The sequence below is a fragment of the Triturus cristatus genome, chromosome 4_1 (assembly GCF_964204655.1).
Source record: "Triturus cristatus chromosome 4_1, aTriCri1.1, whole genome shotgun sequence".
NCBI classification, from domain to species: domain Eukaryota; kingdom Metazoa; phylum Chordata; class Amphibia; order Caudata; family Salamandridae; genus Triturus; species Triturus cristatus.
In genome coordinates, this window is record NC_140585.1 from 842,961,013 (window position 1) to 842,981,987 (window position 20,975).

General features: G+C 40.2%; 1 protein-coding gene across 6 annotated transcripts in view; it reads right to left on the reverse strand.

The window, feature by feature from the left end:
* Nucleotides 1–18,883: 18,883 nt before the first annotated feature.
* Nucleotides 18,884–20,975, reverse strand: part of GATA3 (GATA binding protein 3) — a 35,070-nt gene continuing 32,978 nt past the window's right edge. For 4 of the 6 annotated variants that reach the window (XM_085653527.1, XM_085653528.1, XM_085653526.1 and 1 more), the window contains exon 6: nucleotides 18,884–20,005. In XM_085653527.1, the coding sequence (XP_085509653.1) occupies nucleotides 19,721–20,005 (285 nt within the window). In that variant the 3' untranslated portion in view covers nucleotides 18,884–19,720. The remainder of the gene's footprint in view (nucleotides 20,006–20,975) is intronic. The other 2 variants (XM_085653530.1, XM_085653529.1) reach the window with 1 other exon arrangement.

Below are 20,975 nucleotides of genomic sequence, written 5' to 3' on the forward strand. Positions count from 1 at the left end.
GTCGTTCGCATTGTCAGCCCTCTAATATTTCATCTCACTGTGTTTGGGCTAATGTCCTAGCCATATCTCATTGTGCCCTAAGAACTGGTGCTGCATTTGCCTTCAGCTTTATGCCCCCTGAAGACTGTTTTTATGATTTGGCATTGCAGAAGTGAATGTCTGCGTGCCACTTGTTATTCACATTTTTATTATCTATACAATTCGCCTTTTTCAACGTGCTGCCTACTTGCCAGAATTTTAAATGTATTACTTCCTAATACATAATAAAATGGAGTGACTTTCTTTTGCTGCATTTTTATTCTGCTTCCTTTCTGCAGTTGCTATATCTGTCCACCTCAGTTCCTCAATTCATTGATGGATTAAAGATTACCTAGTGTTTCCTTTCATCCTTGGGTTTTACTAGTGAACTGAACTTTGTGCCATTGTCAACATTTAGGTTTTGAAGTCACTGCACTATGTCTTATTTGCCAATTTATTTATATACATCATCATCACAGTGGATTGGTAGGATTAGACAATTCCAGAAGATTCCACATCATTCCATGCACTGTGTCATAATGGCCGGGATCTACTTGCATCTTCTAAATCTACTTCTTCAGGCATGAAACCAAAAAGGGCAAAGAATGATCCTCCATCTCCCATTATATCTTCTCATAATCCTGTTTTGGACATTATTCTTGATGAAGTGCAATGTCTTAAGCCTTTCACGAGTGCCACTAATGAAAAGCTTCAATAAATGGAGGACTGGTGGATCGCTATGGCGGGAAAGTTGTTTGAAATGGAACAGCATGGTAGCGATCTTCAAGATGTAGTCACCAAGTTTCTTTGCTAGAGCAAGAAATCTAAAAACTTAAACTCCAAACTGAAGACCTTAAAAATAGAAACAGAAGGAATAATATTTGCTTATATGGATTACCAGAGAGTCTTGAAGGGCCTGATAATCTTGCCTTCTTTAAGAAATGCGTGCTCAAACTTTTGGGTATTCAGGATACTCAGTTACTTAATATTCAATAGACACATTGCATGGGTCGTCCTCTACTTCACTCTACTAGACCTAGAGATATCACAATGCTATCTTTGGAATTCACAGACGTGATGCATGTCTTGAAAGCCGCTAAAGAAAAACTTTGCCTTGTTTTGCCCGGCCATAATATTTTCATATCTCAAGACCTCTCTAATGCTACAAACACCAGAAGAACAGAACTTCTTGCCCTTCTACCTCAAATGAGACAGTTAAATATTTGCTATGACATTCTACATCATTGTTTCTGTAAAATTACCTATGAAAACACTTCAAGATTCTTTGACGATACTGTTAAACTGAAATCGTTTATTCAGAGTATTTCGTCTCGTACTAAGGATTCTACTGTTCAATGTTCTTAACAATTTTGTTATGATCATGTTTTTCTCATTTTCATTTTTTTTTTCCTAAGTATATGGCTTCTTTTAATATATTTTTTGTCTCTCTGCTTTTGTTCTTGTTTTGGGTGCTGGCATGTCTCATGCTCACTCTTCATCCTCTTCGCCTTGGATCTGGATCGCTATCCTTAGTCTGCCTCTTCATCATACTATCTATATTCTATTTCTTCTTCCTATTCTCTCACTCTTTTTCTTGTTATTATGAGAGTGCTTATTTGTTTTTTTATTGTTATTATGTTTACATTGCTTGTATGTTATGTAAATAAATGGTGTATTTTTATTTCCTTTCGTTTTTTGCAGCTTGTCATCTATGTTCTTCTTTTCCTACTCCTAATCCCCAATATATTTAACGTTGTTTCGTGGAACGTTCGTGGTTTGAGACATCCAGTCAAAAGACAAAAGGTACTCTCATCTGTCAAAATGTAATTCACATGTTATTTTTTTTACAGGAAACGCATTGTAATGATGTTGAATCACTTAAACTAAAACAGCAGTGGGTAGGCCAGATTGTTTCTTTTCCAGCCGTTGACTGCAAAGGTGGTGTTGCCATTATTTTTTATAAATCGTTACAGGCAGAGCTAGTGTCAACTCAGTGTGACACTGAAGGACGATATGTACTGGTTAATGTTATAATTCATAGCTAACAGATTTCTTCATTTAATATCTATAGTCCTGTCAAGCCTGATCCTCATTTTTGCTATAACATTAAAATAAAATTGGCATCCAATCATAAACCCACAATTATTTTAGCAGGACATTCTAATCGATGGTTTGATCCTTTTACTGATAGGAAATCAAAATGCAAATATAATCTGGGTAAATCGCATAAAGCATTTCTATCACCCATTACCACTCGTCCATTATTTGATGTCTGGAAAACTTGTAACCCTGATACTTGTGAATTTACATTTTCTCTACTGTACATCATACCATGTCCATAATTGATTAAACTTTCGTACTGAGTCCATACTTCCTTCTATTCAATCCTCAGAAATTGGCTCCATTTTTATTGAAAAACATGCCCCTGTTTTATCTTCTTTTGATTAATCTCTCAATAAATTTAAAACTGTTTGTTGGAGATTCAACACTCCCTTCTATCAGACAATAGTTTCATTACAGAAACCACTGCTGTCAAAGCTTCCTTTCAGTCCTTTACTATAGCTTAATCAGCTAAAATGAAAAAAAGCTAGTAAATTCCCAATTCACTACATTACTGCAATAAGTTAAAACACTTGAACATACTTACTTTACCTCTAAATCTTCCTATGTTTTACATGGACTGATTACACACAAGTCTACCCTAAATAAACGTGCCACCACTGATGCCTTTAATATTCCACTTAAAGTTAAATCAAAATATCACAGAGGTCAAAATAAAGTGGGTAAAATGTTGGCTAATTATTTTAAAATTGAATCTGAGCGTAAAAATATTGGACTCATTCGTAATGAACTCACCGTTAACATTGATATCTAAGATTTTTAGGTCGAGCCTGGGAAATGCATATGCTGCTCTACGAGACATGCTGTATTTATGTATGGACTAGAAGCTCTGCCCATTTTCCGCCCATCTTTTCAATTGGCTCCTGCTACTGTCCTTTCTAAATGGTTGCTTTGGTTCATGAATAGGCTTAGTAGTCCCTCCTTAGTACCGCCGTTTCTACATTTGTAACCTCCCATGGGGACTGACACTTTTACTTGTGTTGTTACACAGCGTGTTTTATTTACAGTCTGTGAGCACTATTTTCTTTCATGATTTTCTCCTATTACAGGCACGACAGGCTTTCCAGCAAGGGTGCCCACTTTGCCTCTGGGTGCCGCACTTCGGGTTTCAGCAAGGCGCCTGCTTTTACATTTTTACAACCAACGGCACCTTTTTCATCTACGTTAATTTTTTATTTTTTTTAGCAGCACACATTTAGTATAGCAGTTGCACACCTTTTATTTCCTCTGGCCTTTCTTTATGCGGGCTCGCCGCATTTAATCTTTTTTGTTTGAAAAGCGCACCATGTCATGCTTTCGCTTTAATGGTGGCCACGCCCCTTTCTTTAGTCGCTACTCATTGTATTCAGCTTATTGTCAAGCTCAATACAGTGGGCTGCGCCTAAAGTGAAAGCACATCATGGGGTGCTTTAAAAGAAAAAAAAAATTGTGAAGGTTACAAACAAATGCTTTTATTTGTGAAAGCGCCCTATGCCACGCGTTCACTTTAATGTTGGGTGCGCCCCTTTCTTTAGACACAACTCATCGTATTCACTTTGTCGGTGCCGCTTGCACAGCTGGAACCACCCTTTAACACACAGGCCTCCCCCACTACAGCATTTCCCTCCCACATCCCTTCCTTTTCAATGTGTGCTTTGAGTGAGGCAGCAACAGGCACTGACATCCGGGATACAAAAATACTTATTAACAAGCATTTGCATTGCAATAGGTCTAACATTTGCGAGAGTTTGAGCTATTGGCATTGTAAATGACAATGCCTTTTATTAGGTAAATAAAAGTCCTTGTCATTACAATGCCAATAGCTTAAAATAGGTCTCGCATTTGCTAGAGTTTGAGCTATTGGCATTGTAAATGACAATGCCTTTTATTTATGTGTTGGTTTTCAAAACAGATAAATAAAAGGCATTTTCATTTACAAAGCCAATAGCTTAAACTCTCGCAAATGTGAGACCTATTGCATTGCCAATGCTTGTTATATTTATGTCTTCCAAGATTACTACAAATCATTGAATACAGAAGACACCAATCCCTCAAAACATGATATAAAGACTTTTTTAATGGTCTTCCTAATCCTCCTTCCATCCCTGATATTTAAACCATTAGAAGCTGACATGACTCTTCAAGAAAATATAGATGTGGCAAATCCTTCTTTTCTTTTAAATTCAAAGGCTAGTGGCTCTTTCCTGGAAGCCTTGATTTTGACCATCCATAAACCAGATATGGATTTATAAAAACTATCATCCTATTTCATTAATTAACTATGATTGCAAAATATTTGCCAAACTTCTAGCATCTCAACTTGAAAATGTTGTTCCCCTTCTTGTCCATTCTGATCAATCTGGTTTTATTAAGGGTATTCTTGCTGCGGATAATGCCAGAATGTTCTCTTGCATTTTGTAAGAAATATCACTCCCCCTTGCGGTCTTATCTCTTGATGCTGAAAAGGCATTTGACCGCATTAATTGGCAATTTTTGTTTACTACTCTGCACTCGCCTGTCTTCGGCCGTAAATTTATTTCATTCATAAAATTATCCTACTCTGACCCTATTGCCAGTGTTTATGTCAATGGAACGTTTTTCCCCTTATTTTAATTTACATAGAGGTACCAGAAAAGGGTGTCCCCTCTCCCCTTTGCTTTTTACTGTTTGTTTAGAACCCAGAACGCATTCGTTGTAGCACAATTATCTCTGGGTTCAAACATAATTCCTTTGAAACTAAGCTAAAGGCTTATGCTCGCGATGTTTTGATATACATGTCTAATCCCCTGTCCTCCTTAAATCCTTTTTTTACAAGAGATCAATTTTATATTCCAACATCTCTGGTTATAAACTAAACTTCTCCAAAACAGAACTTTTACTTCCCTGTCTTATCAATATATGTTTGCTATCAAGTACCTGGATATTGTTTTTCTAGTATTATTACCAGCATAATTTGCCACAATTGTAATACGTTAAAGCTTAAAATTCAGAAATTACTCAAAAATTACTTGGCCTCCCCTTCATATATCATGGTGGACTAAATTAGATACCCACAAGAAGATGATCGTGCCACATGCCACACGTTCTTTATAAACTTTCTATGTCACTTTGTGGAAATGTGGATTTTCCTGATCAGTTATGTCCCCTATCTTGGACCCCAACGGTTCTATATGCATGTTACAAGTACATGTATGTTCCCTCCAGTTCCAGTTTCTAAGACGCAAACATATGTGTGTCTACCGTCAACATGTTCTCTGTCAGATCCGCCATCAATGGGCTGGATATTCGATTCCTAAGTATAAAAGGCCACCGACTTTATATGGCTAAGTTACTTCATCTTTACAGTTCAGGCGAGTAGGCCCGATTCTGTCCTCAAAGCCTTTCCCTGCTCTCTGTCTCTGACAGCTTCAGCTTGAGCTCGCATCTGTATCCATGAACTTTGTCCTACTCCCTGTGCAGCTAACGGTGCCTGCCTCGGCTAGTTTTCGCCTGTCTACCAAGAAGTTGTATTTCACCTTCGAATTATCTATTTTGCTCTTCAGCCGATGCATTCCTGTCCAGTGATTTAGGTAAACATTTCCTTTAGCTCACAAGCAAAGGACTCAGCCTTTCCGTCCTCCTGCAAGTGATTCATAGCCCTGTTGCCATGGAAAGTTTTCTGCCCCTCGCATCTCATATAGACACTTAGACGCTTGTACACGCACACAGTCAGTATAGAATAGATTCTGTCCGAGAGTCTCTTCCTTGTGGATAACATAGTTCTTTAAACATAGGATGTTAGATATGATTTGGGATTAGGATGACTTGACCCCAGACTTCTCGTCTCCACATGTAGAGCTAAATGTCAAGTCCCCTTCACCCCCTAGTTGCACGTCAATTACACGTCATGCTGCCGCGCGCGCATCTATGCCAAGTATTATCTTATAGATCCACCTATGTCTGATAATTCTAACCAATCATGTTTCTTTTATTCCTTATTACGCCTAGTTTCGATTATGTCACTGTCACGTCATTTTTCTTATCAAATGTTACGCCTTCTACATTCGTTTCATTGTAATGTACTTATTATAAAAATACATGTCTGTTAATAAATTATTGTACTTCACTTCCTGAACCTTCGTGGTGACGGAACCTGAGGGCCGCGACTCGAGTCGGCCATTTTGAATGGAATAAAGCCCATTAGAAACCTCTTATACCACGGATTCTGCCTCTTGTTATTTTGAGCTATTTATTTTAATTTAAGATTCCGCATGAAATTCAGTCCGGTAATATTTATTTTATTTACCACATAATGGCGCCCGAACAGGGACACTTTCTCATCTCACGCGCCGGCGGTGCGTTGCAGGCCCGGTCTCCTGCCACAGCTGGACGGACCATAAACGCGTACCAGCAGGATTTCCTGTAAGCTCCCTCCGGTCAAGCGGGGGCGACTGAGGCTGCGATCAACCCAGACGAGGCGGTGAGAAGTGCGAAGTATCCCGACCAGAGCCTAGCTGAGAGAGCAAGATCCGAGGTATACAGAGGCCCACCAGGTTTTCCGAAATTCCGACGTCCAGAGGGTCCGATGTCCGCAGTTATCGAGTCCTGTCCATTCTCTGAGGCCTTCCGTTTCAAGGAGCTACTCGGTGAGTACCATCGCCGGGGAGGCGTGTTGACGCGCACATAGGTTGTGCCGGTCAAGACGGATTTGGGTACACAAATCCGGTCTGCACTGTTTAGCAGTGTATATGTACTGTTTAGCAGTATATCAAGTATTCCGAAGTATTCAGTTATTGTCAAGAATTCAGCGTGGTGATTAGTTAAGCAGACTGTCATCATTGTCGATCATTGTTATAATGTTTAATGTTTAATGTTTAAAGTATTCAGAAAATGTCTTGCATATTGTGGTATGAATGACTGTTCATTGTTCACTGTTCATTATTGTGTTTCTCGTATTAAGTAAGTTCAAGAGTAAGTATCAGATCAGTTGTCAATATGCCGCTCTTCTCGAAGTTAAGACAGATTACTACCAGAAAAGGGGTGCTTGAAGAAGCAGTTCCTATTCCTCCTAGAGACACTCCAGGACATTTCATGTACCATAAACATGGCTTAGATGCCATATTGTTTCTTGATCTATGGGCAGATTATACCAAAGGATTACCGGAAAGTCAAAGGTGGCCCATAGCGGGAACCTGGGATGCAGAGTGCATCATGAAAGTGGAGGAAGAGTTATGGAAAAGAAAGGTCAGACAGTCACAGAAAGACGCTGTTGAGTTATGGCGTAAAGAATCTCATAGACGAACAGAAAAAGCACGTAGACAAGAAGAGAGGAGTAAAGAAAGTTCAAATAAAGTTCAAGAAAATCTATTAATTGAGGAAGGTATCCGAGTGAAATCAGAACAAGTAAATAGACAAAGAAATGCTCTTATGAATGGTATGTATCCCCTTCTAGCCGAAGGACTACCTAAGGCTGTTACGGAGGTGCCAAAAGACTTGCCACCCCCATTATTTCCAATTAAGGTACATCCAAAGGGGCATCCCAGAACCGCAGAAGATGTTTTTCTTTCCTCATATCTAGACGATGCAGCCCCCGAGTATGCTAACGCCACACCACATAGAACGTCTGGCGGAGGGGTCCAACGTCAGGATCAGGTATCTGTCCCCGTGCAACAGCAAGTCCCGATACAAGCTTCGGCAAGCACATCTGTTTCCGCATCTGTCTCCGCAGTCGACTCTACAGGGGTATCGACACCCATAGTTGCTGTGTCACGTTCGACGAACCCATTCACACCCGACGCCCCAGATGGGGCCACGGGAGGTGCTAGCAGTACTTTTACACCACCTAGAATAAATAAACTTGTCTTTCAAGAGTCAGCGCATTCACGTACACCTAAATTCGTAAGTGAACGTACGCTTAAGGAACTCCTTGTAAATTGTAGATATGACCCAGTGGTTGGTAAAGAGGACGAAATGGTCCTGGCATCATTACGTATCAGACGAGCCGCAGAGTATTTAGCAAGGTTACCAGGAATGACTACGCATCTGGATAACATATATCATTTTGTTCAAACAGGACGAGATCCAGGATGTATTAACAGAGCTATGGAATTCCAGAAAGTAGAGATACAGGGGGAACTGTTACGTTTCCTCATAAACTGTGTGATCAGAAATCAAGACCGTCCGGGGGTAGACCCGAATGCAATGCTTATTCTTACAAGATGGAGTCAGAATATATCAGAAGGGAGACACGATAAGCAAAATTGTATAATAGCCATGTGCCGAAAAATACGTAAAGAAATAGAGCGTATTCATGAAGAGAGATTGGGAACAGACGAGTTTGAGCAAGACGAAGTGTCCGAATCAGGGAACTCCGCAAGACAGTCAGAGACCATAGCCTATGTAGGCAAAGGAAGATACTGTGAAAATACTAGATGTTTTTCTGATCCCATACACCCTGTATGTCCAAATAATAGCAGAACGTATCCGACGCCTGTAATAAATCTGAAATCTCCTGAACATTTGTTTCAAGCCGCAGATAAAATACTACGAGAACGAAGAGGTTACCACCTCCTCGATTCCATGGATGAGCAAGAATTAGCCAGATCAGCCGTTCATTGGATTGACAGTCCTGAAAAATACGGTGATGAGACCGTAGCACACACGTTTTTTAACCTCAGTACAGATGAACAACGTTTAGCTGGAATATATATGATTCGGCAACTCCTCATATTATATAAGAGCCAACATGCTGACCCTGGTCCTTTACCTGATATATTAACGGAACTACTCACGAACAGATGGAGAGGTTCTAGTAACAAGCTAATTAAAGAGATATTAGTGTCACGTAAGCAGTATGTCCTTTTTGTAAGTCCGGATTCTCTCTCGCTGCCCCACAGAGAAAGAACGCCGTACTATATGGATAGACAAAATCCTTTACGAGAAGTGCACCCAATAAAAGGCGAAGACAATGAGTTTCACCGTGTATTTGTTTACACACCCATATCAAAAATGGAATTATTAGAAATGAAGAAAGTAGTACCTAGTCATGACAAAGACCCAGCGGGTTTCCACCGAGAAATTAAAGACATGTTACTGATGGGAGAGTACACCTTTCCTGATATTATGACGATATTAAAGGTGCTTTTGCCTGCTGGCATATATGAAAAACTGAAAGAAAAAGAGTGGGAAGTGGGAGACCAAAAGATAGACTGGACAGCATTAGCAGAGGAAGAAAGGGGCCGAGCTGCAGGTTCAGGGCTCGGGGATAAAGTTAAACTATTACCAGGTTTACTAGTACAGGTACTGCCACGTTTATTAACTACAAAAAAGGAAGATTGGGGTGCAATCACAGCCTGTAAACAAAAGCAAGATGAAGACACAAGCGATTATTATGCTCGATTTGAAAAATGTTTTGGTATAAATAGTGGTATAAAAGCAAGTAGTGACTCATATCCACATTTATTTGTGACAAAATTAGTGGAAAATGCATTGCCCCCAGTGAAGAATAGAATACTGAAATTCGAGAGTACCTGGCAAAGTAACACTCCGTCGCAAATGCTACAAATGTTACAGTATCATCACAATAGAATTAGGGATGAACAAGAACACGAGCATAGACGCATGAAGGATACAAAAATGAAAATGCTAGTTTCTCAGACAGTACCAGCAGATGGTCACAAAAAGGGTGTGACACATTCTGGTGATTCTGCAGTTCCTGTAAAAGGAACCTGCAATTACTGTAAACAACTAGGCCATTATGTACATGATTGTCAAGTCCTGAAACGAAATATAGCTATAGGTATTGCAAAAGAGAGACCACGATTAGTTAGACAAGATCAGGATGAAAAAGGAGCTATGCAGCATGGACAGTCCGTGCCAGTTCAGCAACAGTCTATGCCAGCCTCACAGCAACCCATACAGTTTGTGCCAGCTGCACCACCGTTGCCTGCTACTGCCACACAAACCACAACACAACAAATGTATCAGACTGCACAGTATGAATACCCTGAGTATCAGCGTTACGCATGAACCAGCCTAGAGAGGGAAGTTGACTTACCGCTTATCGAGATTCCGGTAGATCAAGAAGGACCTTATGTACATAGTGAATTATTAGGTCAAGATAGAAAATTCTTACTCGATACAGGGGCAAGTCGAACAACCATAAAACGTAGTGAGGTTCCAGGGGCACCCCTCTCAGGCTCTCAAAATGTTTCCCTTGGTTTTTCAGGAAAACCTATTGTTAATGAAGTATCACAGCCTCTACCACTTACGATAGGACCTTTGACACGAATTACAGATTTATTGCTTACTAAATCATGCCCAGAAAATTTGTTAGGAATTAAAACTCTGAAAGCACTAGGAGCCATAATATGTTGTTCTCCGGAAGGAGTAAGGTTGTTTTTGCGTGATTTTAAAGGTCACTATGTGTCTAGAGACATGGATCCCCGACTACAGATTTTACCAGCACATCTATGGGCACAAGGCCCTACGGATGTTGGCTGCATGAACATTACACCCTATCGAGTTACATTGAAAGCAGGAGTGGTACTACCACGAATGCGACAATACAAGTTACCGCATGATGCTGTAGTGGCTTTGTTGAAAATCATTGATGAACTAATTGCCCAGGGAGTAGTTGTAGAAACAGACTCCAATGTATGTAATTCACCGATAATTCCGATTCTTAAACGAACTGATCCTACTGCTTCACCAGTGTACCGATTGGTTATTGATTTGCGTGAACTAAACAAGTGTATTGTACCACAATTCCCTGTGGTCCCTGATATATCATCATTGTTGACAGCAATTGATTCCGAAGCAACATTTTTTACTGTAATTGATCTCAAGAATGCCTTTTTCAGCGTCCCAATAGATCCGGAAAGCCAATACTTGTTCGGATTCAGTTTAAATGGGCGCAGCTTTAAATTCTCACGCGCTCCCCAAGGATTTACAGAAAGCCCCAGCATCTACAGCCAAGCACTGAAACGAGAACTTGACAGTATACACATGCCAGTCAATACTGCACTGCTTCAATATGTCGATGATCTGCTGATCACCGCGAGAAGCGAGCCAGAATGTGAAAAGGCTTCTCTGACAGTTTTACATTTCCTAGCCGACAAGGGGCACAAAGTGTCCCCTTCTAAGCTGCAATTCTGTGTTCAGCGAGTTATTTATCTTGGTCACTCGCTGTCCAAGGAGGGAAGGCAGCTTACACCCGATCGCATCCAGTTAATTGCTAATATGTCAATACCCCAGACACAAAAGGAGGTGCGGGCTTTCATAGGCCTCACTTCATATTGTAGGCAGTGGATCCCTCAGTACGCATTTCTAGCAAAACCACTCATTCAGTTAACCACACAGGAGGCAGCCACATCGACTGTTCTCCCTTGGACTCAGGAACATACACAAGCTTTTGAAAGCCTAAAGGAAGCTTTATGTCAAGCACCTGTTTTAGCAACACCATGTTATAGCAAACCTTTTACACTCTTTGTTACAGAACGCGAAGGTACTGCCTTGTCAGTACTCACTCAGGATCAAGCAGGATCACGCAAGCCATGTGCTTATTTTTCCAGTACATTAGATCCCGTAGCTCAGGCTTTGCCTGCATGTCTGAAATCAGTGGCAGCGACAGCTTTAGCAATCAGACAAAGCGATGCCATAGTATTAGGACACCCATTGACAGTTCAAGTACCACATGCAGTAGAGGTTCTTGTGAACCGAACACAAACGCAACACTTGACCATAGCAAGACTTACCGGTTATGAACTAACATTGTTTCAACCACACATAGAGATCCGACGGTGTAATACATTGAATCCTGCTACATTATTACCTGTAATTGGAACAGACCCACTAGCTCATGATTGTGTTGAAATCATTGAAATAAAGACGAAACCTAGACAAGACTTGACAGACGTTCCATTGTTAGATCCAGACCTGACGTTGTATGTAGACGGATCATGCATGAGAGCAAGTACAGGAGATTTAGTGGCCGCGTATGCAGTCACAACAGACACTGAAGTTATTGAGACACATTGTATAGATACTCTGTCAGCCCAAGCAGCAGAACTTATTGCTCTAACGCAAGCCTGTATTCAAGCCACAAATAAGAAAGTTAATATATACACTGACTCACGTTATGCATTCGGAGTTGTACACGACTTCGGTGTGCTGTGGCGAGAGAGAGGTTATCTAACGTCCCATGGTGCCCATATTCAGCACGGACCCCTCATTCATGCCTTGTTAGACGCAATACATCTACCCACTGCTATATCGATTATGAAATGTAAAGCACACACGAAGGTTACTGATACCATTTCTCAAGGCAATGATTTAGCTGACAGAACAGCTAAACAGACTGCTCAGAATCGCACATTAGACATGACAAAGCCAATAGTTCAGACACCAACACAGTGTATGACAATTAAGGATCCCACACTTGACGTAATTGACATACAGACACATGCCACAGCAGAAGAAATAAAGAAATGGACTGAACTAGGAGGGATCCAGACAGATCAAGGATGGATGACGAAGGAGAAATCTGTATGGTTTCTCCCCGATTCCATGGTTCAAGCCATTATAGCTACAGTTCACAGTCCAGCACATTTAGGAGAGAAGGCTATGCTAGACAGCATTCAGCACATTTGGTTCAACAAACATTTACGAGCAGCAGCTAAACAAAAAGTTCGTACCTGTATGATATGTTGTCAGTTTAATCCAGGAAAGAGTGTTCCCGTAGAGCAGGGTGGATTTCAGCCTCCTGATCATCCTTTTGAAGTCCTCCAGATGGATTATATTCAGATGAAACGTTGTCGAGGATTCAAATATGTCCTTGTAGTTGTCTGCGCTCTCTCTCGTTGGACAGAGGCGTATCCCGTATCAGATTACACTGCCTCGACTACTGCCAAGCAGCTAGTTCGAGAATTCTTCCCACGGTACGGTTTACCACGTGTTGTATATTCAGATAACGGTCAGCCTTTTTCATCCGAATTAATGAAACATGTCTCACTCCTGTTGGGATATCAGTGGAAATTCCACTGTGTCCGACACCCCGAAGCAGCAGGTCTCGTAGAAAGACATAACCAGACACTGAAAATCAGACTGTCCAAAATATGTAGAGAGAAAGGTGTCGACTGGATAGTAGCATTACCAGTTGCACTCTTTTACATGAGAATGGTAGCACACTCTAGAACAGGGCTATCCCCGTATGAGGTGATCTTTGGTAGACCGCCGAATATGTGGGGGACGCCTATACCACGTAAAATAACTGATGTTGACTGTAATATGCTGACAGATTACCTGGCTTCCTTGATGTCTGCACTACAATCTTCTCGTTCACAGGTAGCTGCAGCCTTTCCCGACAACACTGAGGCGAAACCCCATGACGTTGTTCCGGGTAATCTTGTCTTTGTGAGAAATTTCGACAGGAAGAGTCAATTGGAGCCCAGGTGGAAAGCACCCAAGTTGGTCCTGTTGACCACAAGAACAGCCGTGAAGATCGAGGGACGAAAAGGGTGGATTCATTCCAGTCACGTAAAAAAATTTCATGGACTACCTTCAGATATAGACACTGTGCCCTGCACTCCCTCACAGACTGATTCAAAACTTCCTTTTGTTGAACTGAATGACTCTCAGTGCTATAAACAGAAACTCAGGTCCAGATCTAAACTGTCGGACGATTTGATTGTTTAAGTCCTCTCCAAGGTGAAGCGGTTGAATCTGTCCCGACATGTACCCCTTAGGTCTGAATCATGTAGAGTCCAGAATCATAATGAAACGACATGCTTATTGTAAATTACTGCGTAACCACTGTATTGTGACATTATTAATTTTGTTTTTATTGAGTTTTTTAATAGTTACTGCAAGTATATTGTTGCATATGTATTATCCTGTTTCTAAACGTGTTTTCAATATAACTGATGAACATTCTTTTAGTGACCTACCGCCACATGAATTATCCTATAGACTTGCGCTGCGCAATAACACATTCATTAGTATGTTACATCATTCCCATCAGACTAGTAATGCGACCAATTGTTGGGTGTGTGGCCGACTCCCTCCCTATCAGAATAACAAAGGAGTTCTGCCTTTCTTTCCACATCCGTTCACACACAATGGCTCCTGTGGAGCATGGTTTAGTTTATTAAATTCCATAGACCCAGACACAGCAGTTTATCAACAACATTGGATATGGGGAAATCTGAATCTAGTTTTATTCAAAGTCTGTCACCCTAATAAGGAGGGTCACCTCAGTAGAACAGGAACTGATCTAGAAAATGAAGTGTATAAATTAGGTAATTTTACACCTAATCTTATGATTTTGAATGTCAAATCCGAAGTTGAACTAATTCTGCCCACTATGTCAGTATTTCCAGTTAAGGGTGAATTATGTGTTAGAAAAGTTGGTTCCAAACACATGGGCCATAGCCAATGCGTTACTACAGTAGAATATAGTGATCAAGGTAAATCTTCATTTAGAGCTTCTCGCCATTCCTACTTCATATGTGGTCAGACTGCATATATGCGTCTGCCTCTAGATTGGGATGGTACCTGTTACATAGCATTCCTTTTGCCACCTGTTTTCCTAGCTCCCCCTGATTATTATCGAAATGTTCATTTAGTACACAATAGAGAGCAAAGAGATCTCCCAGTTGTCGATTATACTGAGACATCATGGGACAAGTATGTAGATTTCAATAAAGGTATCTTTCCCTATATAGGTACTATATCAAATAGTAAGCTGATACGCAGACTCACCAAGACTCTTGAAGCTGTAGTAAACGAGACTATAGCCGCCCTAGGCAATCTGACAGAGGAACAATCAGTGATGAGAATTGTTGTTCTCCAGAATCGTCTTGTCCTTGACGTCATCCTGGCCGATAGGGGCGGAGCTTGCAGGGTCATCGGATCCAGCTGCTGCATATTCATACCAGAAAATTCGCCATCTGTATATAAAGCTATAACACGCCTTCATAAGATTGTAAGCCAGATACACGAGAATCCAGGCACTTGGACGTGGTCCGGGTGGTTTAGGAGTGTGATATCAGCCTGGGGATGGAGAGTTCTATCCTTCCTAGGTATTGGCCTTCTTATGCTCTTCAGTTGTTGTCTATGCCTGCAATGTGGACCAGCGATTTGTGGTCTGTGTGCCACATCGTGTATCCCACATCAAGGTTTTCGCTCGAGATCCCGGAAGAAGAAAGAAGAAGAAATGATGCTCCATGAGCAAATCAATGGAATGATGAAGATTGATGTCTCGTGAAGGGCAAGAAGGGGACAAGGAGGGAATGTGGAAATGTGGATTTTCCTGATCAGTTATGTCCCCTATCTTGGACCCCAACGGTTCTATATGCATGTTACAAGTACATGTATGTTCCCTCCAGTTCCAGTTTCTAAGACGCAAACATATGTGTGTCTACCGTCAACATGTTCTCTGTCAGATCCGCCATCAATGGGCTGGATATTCGATTCCTAAGTATAAAAGGCCACCGACTTTATATGGCTAAGTTACTTCATCTTTACAGTTCAGGCGAGTAGGCCCGATTCTGTCCTCAAAGCCTTTCCCTGCTCTCTGTCTCTGACAGCTTCAGCTTGAGCTCGCATCTGTATCCATGAACTTTGTCCTACTCCCTGTGCAGCTAACGGTGCCTGCCTCGGCTAGTTTTCGCCTGTCTACCAAGAAGTTGTATTTCACCTTCGAATTATCTATTTTGCTCTTCAGCCGATGCATTCCTGTCCAGTGATTTAGGTAAACATTTCCTTTAGCTCACAAGCAAAGGACTCAGCCTTTCCGTCCTCATGCAAGTGATTCATAGCCCTGTTGCCATGGAAAGTTTTCTGCCCCTCGCATCTCATATAGACACTTAGACGCTTGTACACGCACACAGTCAGTATAGAATAGATTCTGTCCGAGAGTCTCTTCCTTGTGGATAACATAGTTCTTTAAACATAGGATGTTAGATATGATTTGGGATTAGGATGACTTGACCCCAGACTTCTCGTCTCCACATGTAGAGCTAAATGTCAAGTCCCCTTCACCCCCTAGTTGCACGTCAATTACACGTCATGCTGCCGCGCGCGCATCTATGCCAAGTATTATCTTATAGATCCACCTATGTCTGATAATTCTAACCAATCATGTTTCTTTTATTCCTTATTACGCCTAGTTTCGATTATGTCACTGTCACGTCATTTTTCTTATCAAATGTTACGCCTTCTACATTCGTTTCATTGTAATGTACTTATTATAAAAATACATGTCTGTTAATAAATTATTGTACTTCACTTCCTGAACCTTCGTGGTGACGGAACCTGAGGGCCGCGACTCGAGTCGGCCATTTTGAATGGAATAAAGCCCATTAGAAACCTCTTATACCACGGATTCTGCCTCTTGTTATTTTGAGCTATTTATTTTAATTTAAGATTCCGCATGAAATTCAGTCCGGTAATATTTATTTTATTTACCACAACTTTTCAAAATACCCAAAGGTTACTTTTCCAGATTAATTATATTTGTACCACATTCCTCTGGAATAACAAGCATTCACATGTTGCCTTGTCTAAACTTAAACGTGGAAAGAATGAAGGAGGCATCTATTTCCCTGATTTTATTTTCATTTAATTATATCACTCTGCTTTTTGAATTCGACAATTTTATGCCTCAATTAAAGACTTTGAAAACTCTTCTATACCACAATGGATTATATTTGAACGCTCCTTATTTAAGAATTTCTCATTTAATGTTGTAGTTTACATATCTAATAGCACTTTTATTTCTAAAAACCCCAATTTTAAAAGGCTCCGAACATTTGTTGCATAAAATATTTGCAGTGTTTTCTAGCCTCTTCCATTTGGTATAATAAGTTTATAAAATTTTGTTGCAAATCGTTTTATTTTAAACATTGGAAAGAGAAGGGTTTTCTATTTGTTCATCAACTGGTAAGGCATAATTCTGTTATACCTTTTCCCCAACTATAAACACAATATAACTTACCAAGCTATTTTTTACAGGAATATAACCTAATATCTCTGTTCTCAAATCCTTTTTAATGGCTAATAATTTTCCTCCTGACCCTGCACCATACACACCCTTGACACCATAACAAAATATTTATCATGATTTCACTCCCAAAGTTGTTTATATATGCAAAATGTTATTATTACCTGCTTCTGTATGATTAAAATATTCTATTGAATTATTACAGGAAAATTGCCCTTCTGTGTCGTTCCCTGTTCATCTATATGATAAAATATGGCTTAAAGTGTTAAAGACCTACAAAGCTGCACGTATCACACAATCTCTATTTTTTGTTTAGAATTGAGCTGTTTTTACACATGAATATATCTCTAAATTTGATCCAACCACTTCTCCATTATGTTGGTCCTGTTCTACATCTAATGGTACTTTAACTCATTTACTCTATTTACTATTGCTCTTATGTGTTTAATTTTTGGAACGTTATTTGGTGAAAATGTTAAAAAAAAATCTTCCAATGTAATATACAACTATCAATTCAAAATATTTTCTTTGGCTCTATGTCACCTGACTTTGATCATATTTCACACAAAGCTATTTTGTTTGATCTTTTTATTTCACTAGCTTTTAAGGTTATACTCTCCTTTTGGAAAGCTACTTCTAAATTAGCTGTATCAACATGGTGGAATACTATTTGTGATGAACATAGAATATCCAATGTTTCTTCATTACCGTAATGCCAGAAGATTAAATTGGATCTATATTTGTTACACTTTAGTGCATATCTATCCTCTCACTCACCAGCATCTTAATTCTCATATTTCTTCTTCTCTCTTTATTTCTATCTTTCCTCTCCTTTCTCTTCCTACTGCCTCCCCTTTTTCTTCTCTCTACTTTATTCCCCATTTTATTTAAACTGATATGGCTATGATATACTCATACGTTTCTTTAATTGGTTCTAACTTACTTAGTAATTGTAATACTCTGTAAATTCTATTGCTAATGTTTTACACATACTATGTATATTGTTATTAATTTGTGAATCTTCAAATAAAAAATATGTAAATAAAAGAAACTGAACTGACCACAGCTACTTACAAAGGTGACAAATAGAAGATCAAATCAGTTTTGTGAAGACCATCACTCCATTACTTGTGTATAAAACGTTTGTGCTGAAAGCTGAGTAAAGTGTGTTAAGGCTGATCTATAAGTAATAGCAGGATCCTGCTGTGTTGCTCTAGATGCAGTAGCATGAGGTGGAGCACATTTTAGCACATGCCGTCAGCCATCACAAGGAGTGAACTGATCACAAGATAAGGGGTACATGCTATTCCCAGAACTATTTTTTAAAAAAGATAGAGGGACTTAGTCATGCCACCAATTTTCCATGGCATCAGAATAGGTGAGTATATTTTAGCTTGATCCACAGAGTAAAGAGCATTTTGGAAATAATGAAGAGAAAGACACAATTCTTCATTCTAAACTAATATTTAAACATGATGAACTTCTCATTTAAAATAGTGAGCAACATTCGTTCCTCACCATCTCGCTAGATAAGGCATTCCTTTATAATGACTATTATCTTTTCAGATATGATAATGACATATATATTATGTTATCGGCATTTGTATAGTACATATCCATCATTGGTGTCTCTATGTTGCAGTATGAGCTCTCAAAGATGTGTGAAATGTTGCAGTCGTATGAGGGTGTTACACGGTGAAAGCTGTCAAACTGGTGGAAGATCTTACGAGAATACTACTAAAAACAGGTGGAAAACACAGAAGATATTTATGCCGAAACCAGACGTCAGATCAACAGAATTTAATCTAGTTTATTCTCAAATAAGGGAAAAAATATTATGAAAACAAAAAGCAGTTCTTTACACTAGCAGTAAATAAATTTTTACAACCATTCAGTCTGTATAATAAGATGAAATAAATCTACAGCTTCGTTATTTTGGTGCTTAGAATTATACATACGAACGACAATTACAGGGACTTGTTCACAATGCTGTCAGGCCTGGTGCACACCCTTGTGGCAATATCGGCTTGGTAACACATCTTTCCTGGGACCGATAGTACTTCCTCCACAGAGGCCTGTGGCCTGGATGAATGATGAAGTTTACAACTTTTAATGCATGAAACACCTTCCTCCTTCGAAGAACGACAACATTGCCGGCCTTGCCCGCAACCTTGTGGGGAACGTGCCTCCTCTTCCAGCTCTGGCTTTTCTGAGCTACGTTGCTTGTAACCTTTCCCTGTCGTCCATATTCACTCCTGAACAGCTGCCCAACAGGCAATAAAGTCTTCATAAGATGTACAGAATTTCTTACAGTTTAAGTTATATGCAATGTTGAGCATTTTTTCACAGCACTAAAGACCCTGGGAATTAGGGCACATGAGTCAAAATTGCTTATTCACAAAATGGGATCCGGCTCCAACAGATGACAATGCAGGCATCATAGAGAGTTCCTTTCCATGGTGAAATAAAAAATGGCCACCTTTGCATCAGTCTCCAAACGAGTGGTCCATGGTTTAGCCATTATGATGCCGCTCCTGCGAAAATGCAAGCATAACTGGAGGACTTACGAGGAGTTTATGTCTTGTTTTTTGGACACACTGAACCGTTGGCCCCTGATGGAGCCTAGCCCATGGCGGTGACCATACTGGAAGGGTGGTGAGGTCCAAAGGAAAGGCTGGAGGAGGGATGCATGGGTGTGGGGGTACTCAGCATGTGGCCCGAGTGGCTGAACGGTGGTATGTGACTCAACGACGACATATGTCTGGAGAGGGTGGCTGGGCTGAAAGAACTGCTCTTGGGGTAGTCGTCGAGGCCATCATGGATCTTTTTGCACTTCTTGGACTTGCTAGACATTTTTCGGTTTCTCGTCTGGATGCCTTCTTTCTTCATAGTCAAGGGTCTGTTAATCTAAACAAAAAGCCATTATTTTTTTTGTGCTTTCGCTGTTGTTTCTCAATATCAATGCCCACCCATTACTCATTTCAAAGCATTCATAATTTATCATATCCACTGCTGTCCTACGTAATGGAATCCTGGCACATGGAAGAAGAGCAGAACTGACATCTGAGACACACAAGGATGGCATGGATTACGTATACTACCTCCCTTAAGGAAAGCGGCACATGGGGATCTGCCCACCATCAGTCATAACAAAAGTGTGTATACACAGTCTTGGCAACATTGTTTCTATGGCTAAAACAAATGGTAACTTACAACAGACAATCGAGACAGTCATTATAAGGCTACAAGCAGTTATGAACAATCAGAAAGTAGCAACCAAGGAACTTCGAGTCCATGTATTAAAAAATGATGCCATGAAGGTAGACACCTGTTCACTTTTTTTTAAATAATCTGTTGTGCAGCTGTTAAAGAATGGCAACCATTTTAGCTCAAATCTGCCAATTTTACCTAAAGAGAGTGTTAAACTGATTCCACGCAGCTGGTTCTGGGTTTCTTTGCCTGTTTAACAGGACATTATTTTACGTGCAGGTTTTGTTAATCTTTGCAAGAAACTCCAACTATTGAAACATCTTCTTTGCTTGGGGGGCCGAGTTTAATGCAGGCAGCAGATGCCAATATAAAGCAAACCTCAATTCACCTCCACTTGAGAGCAGTCCAATAAACTGGGCGAATCATTTGGGGGGCTTTGGGCTGCCTGACGCATCCTCAAACTCCTTTTTATCCAATGATTCCGACACCGAAGTGGCGCAGCCAAACAGGAGAGGGGTTTCAGTGTAAATAGCAGATGCTCAAGTCTTTTAACTGAAGGTTGGGTTTGAGAACTACAAACGCTTGCAATCTTTGAGAAAAATATGTTAGCAGATGACCATGATTGAACTGTGCGCTTTAATACGAATGTGAGTTTGTTAGATTTTTC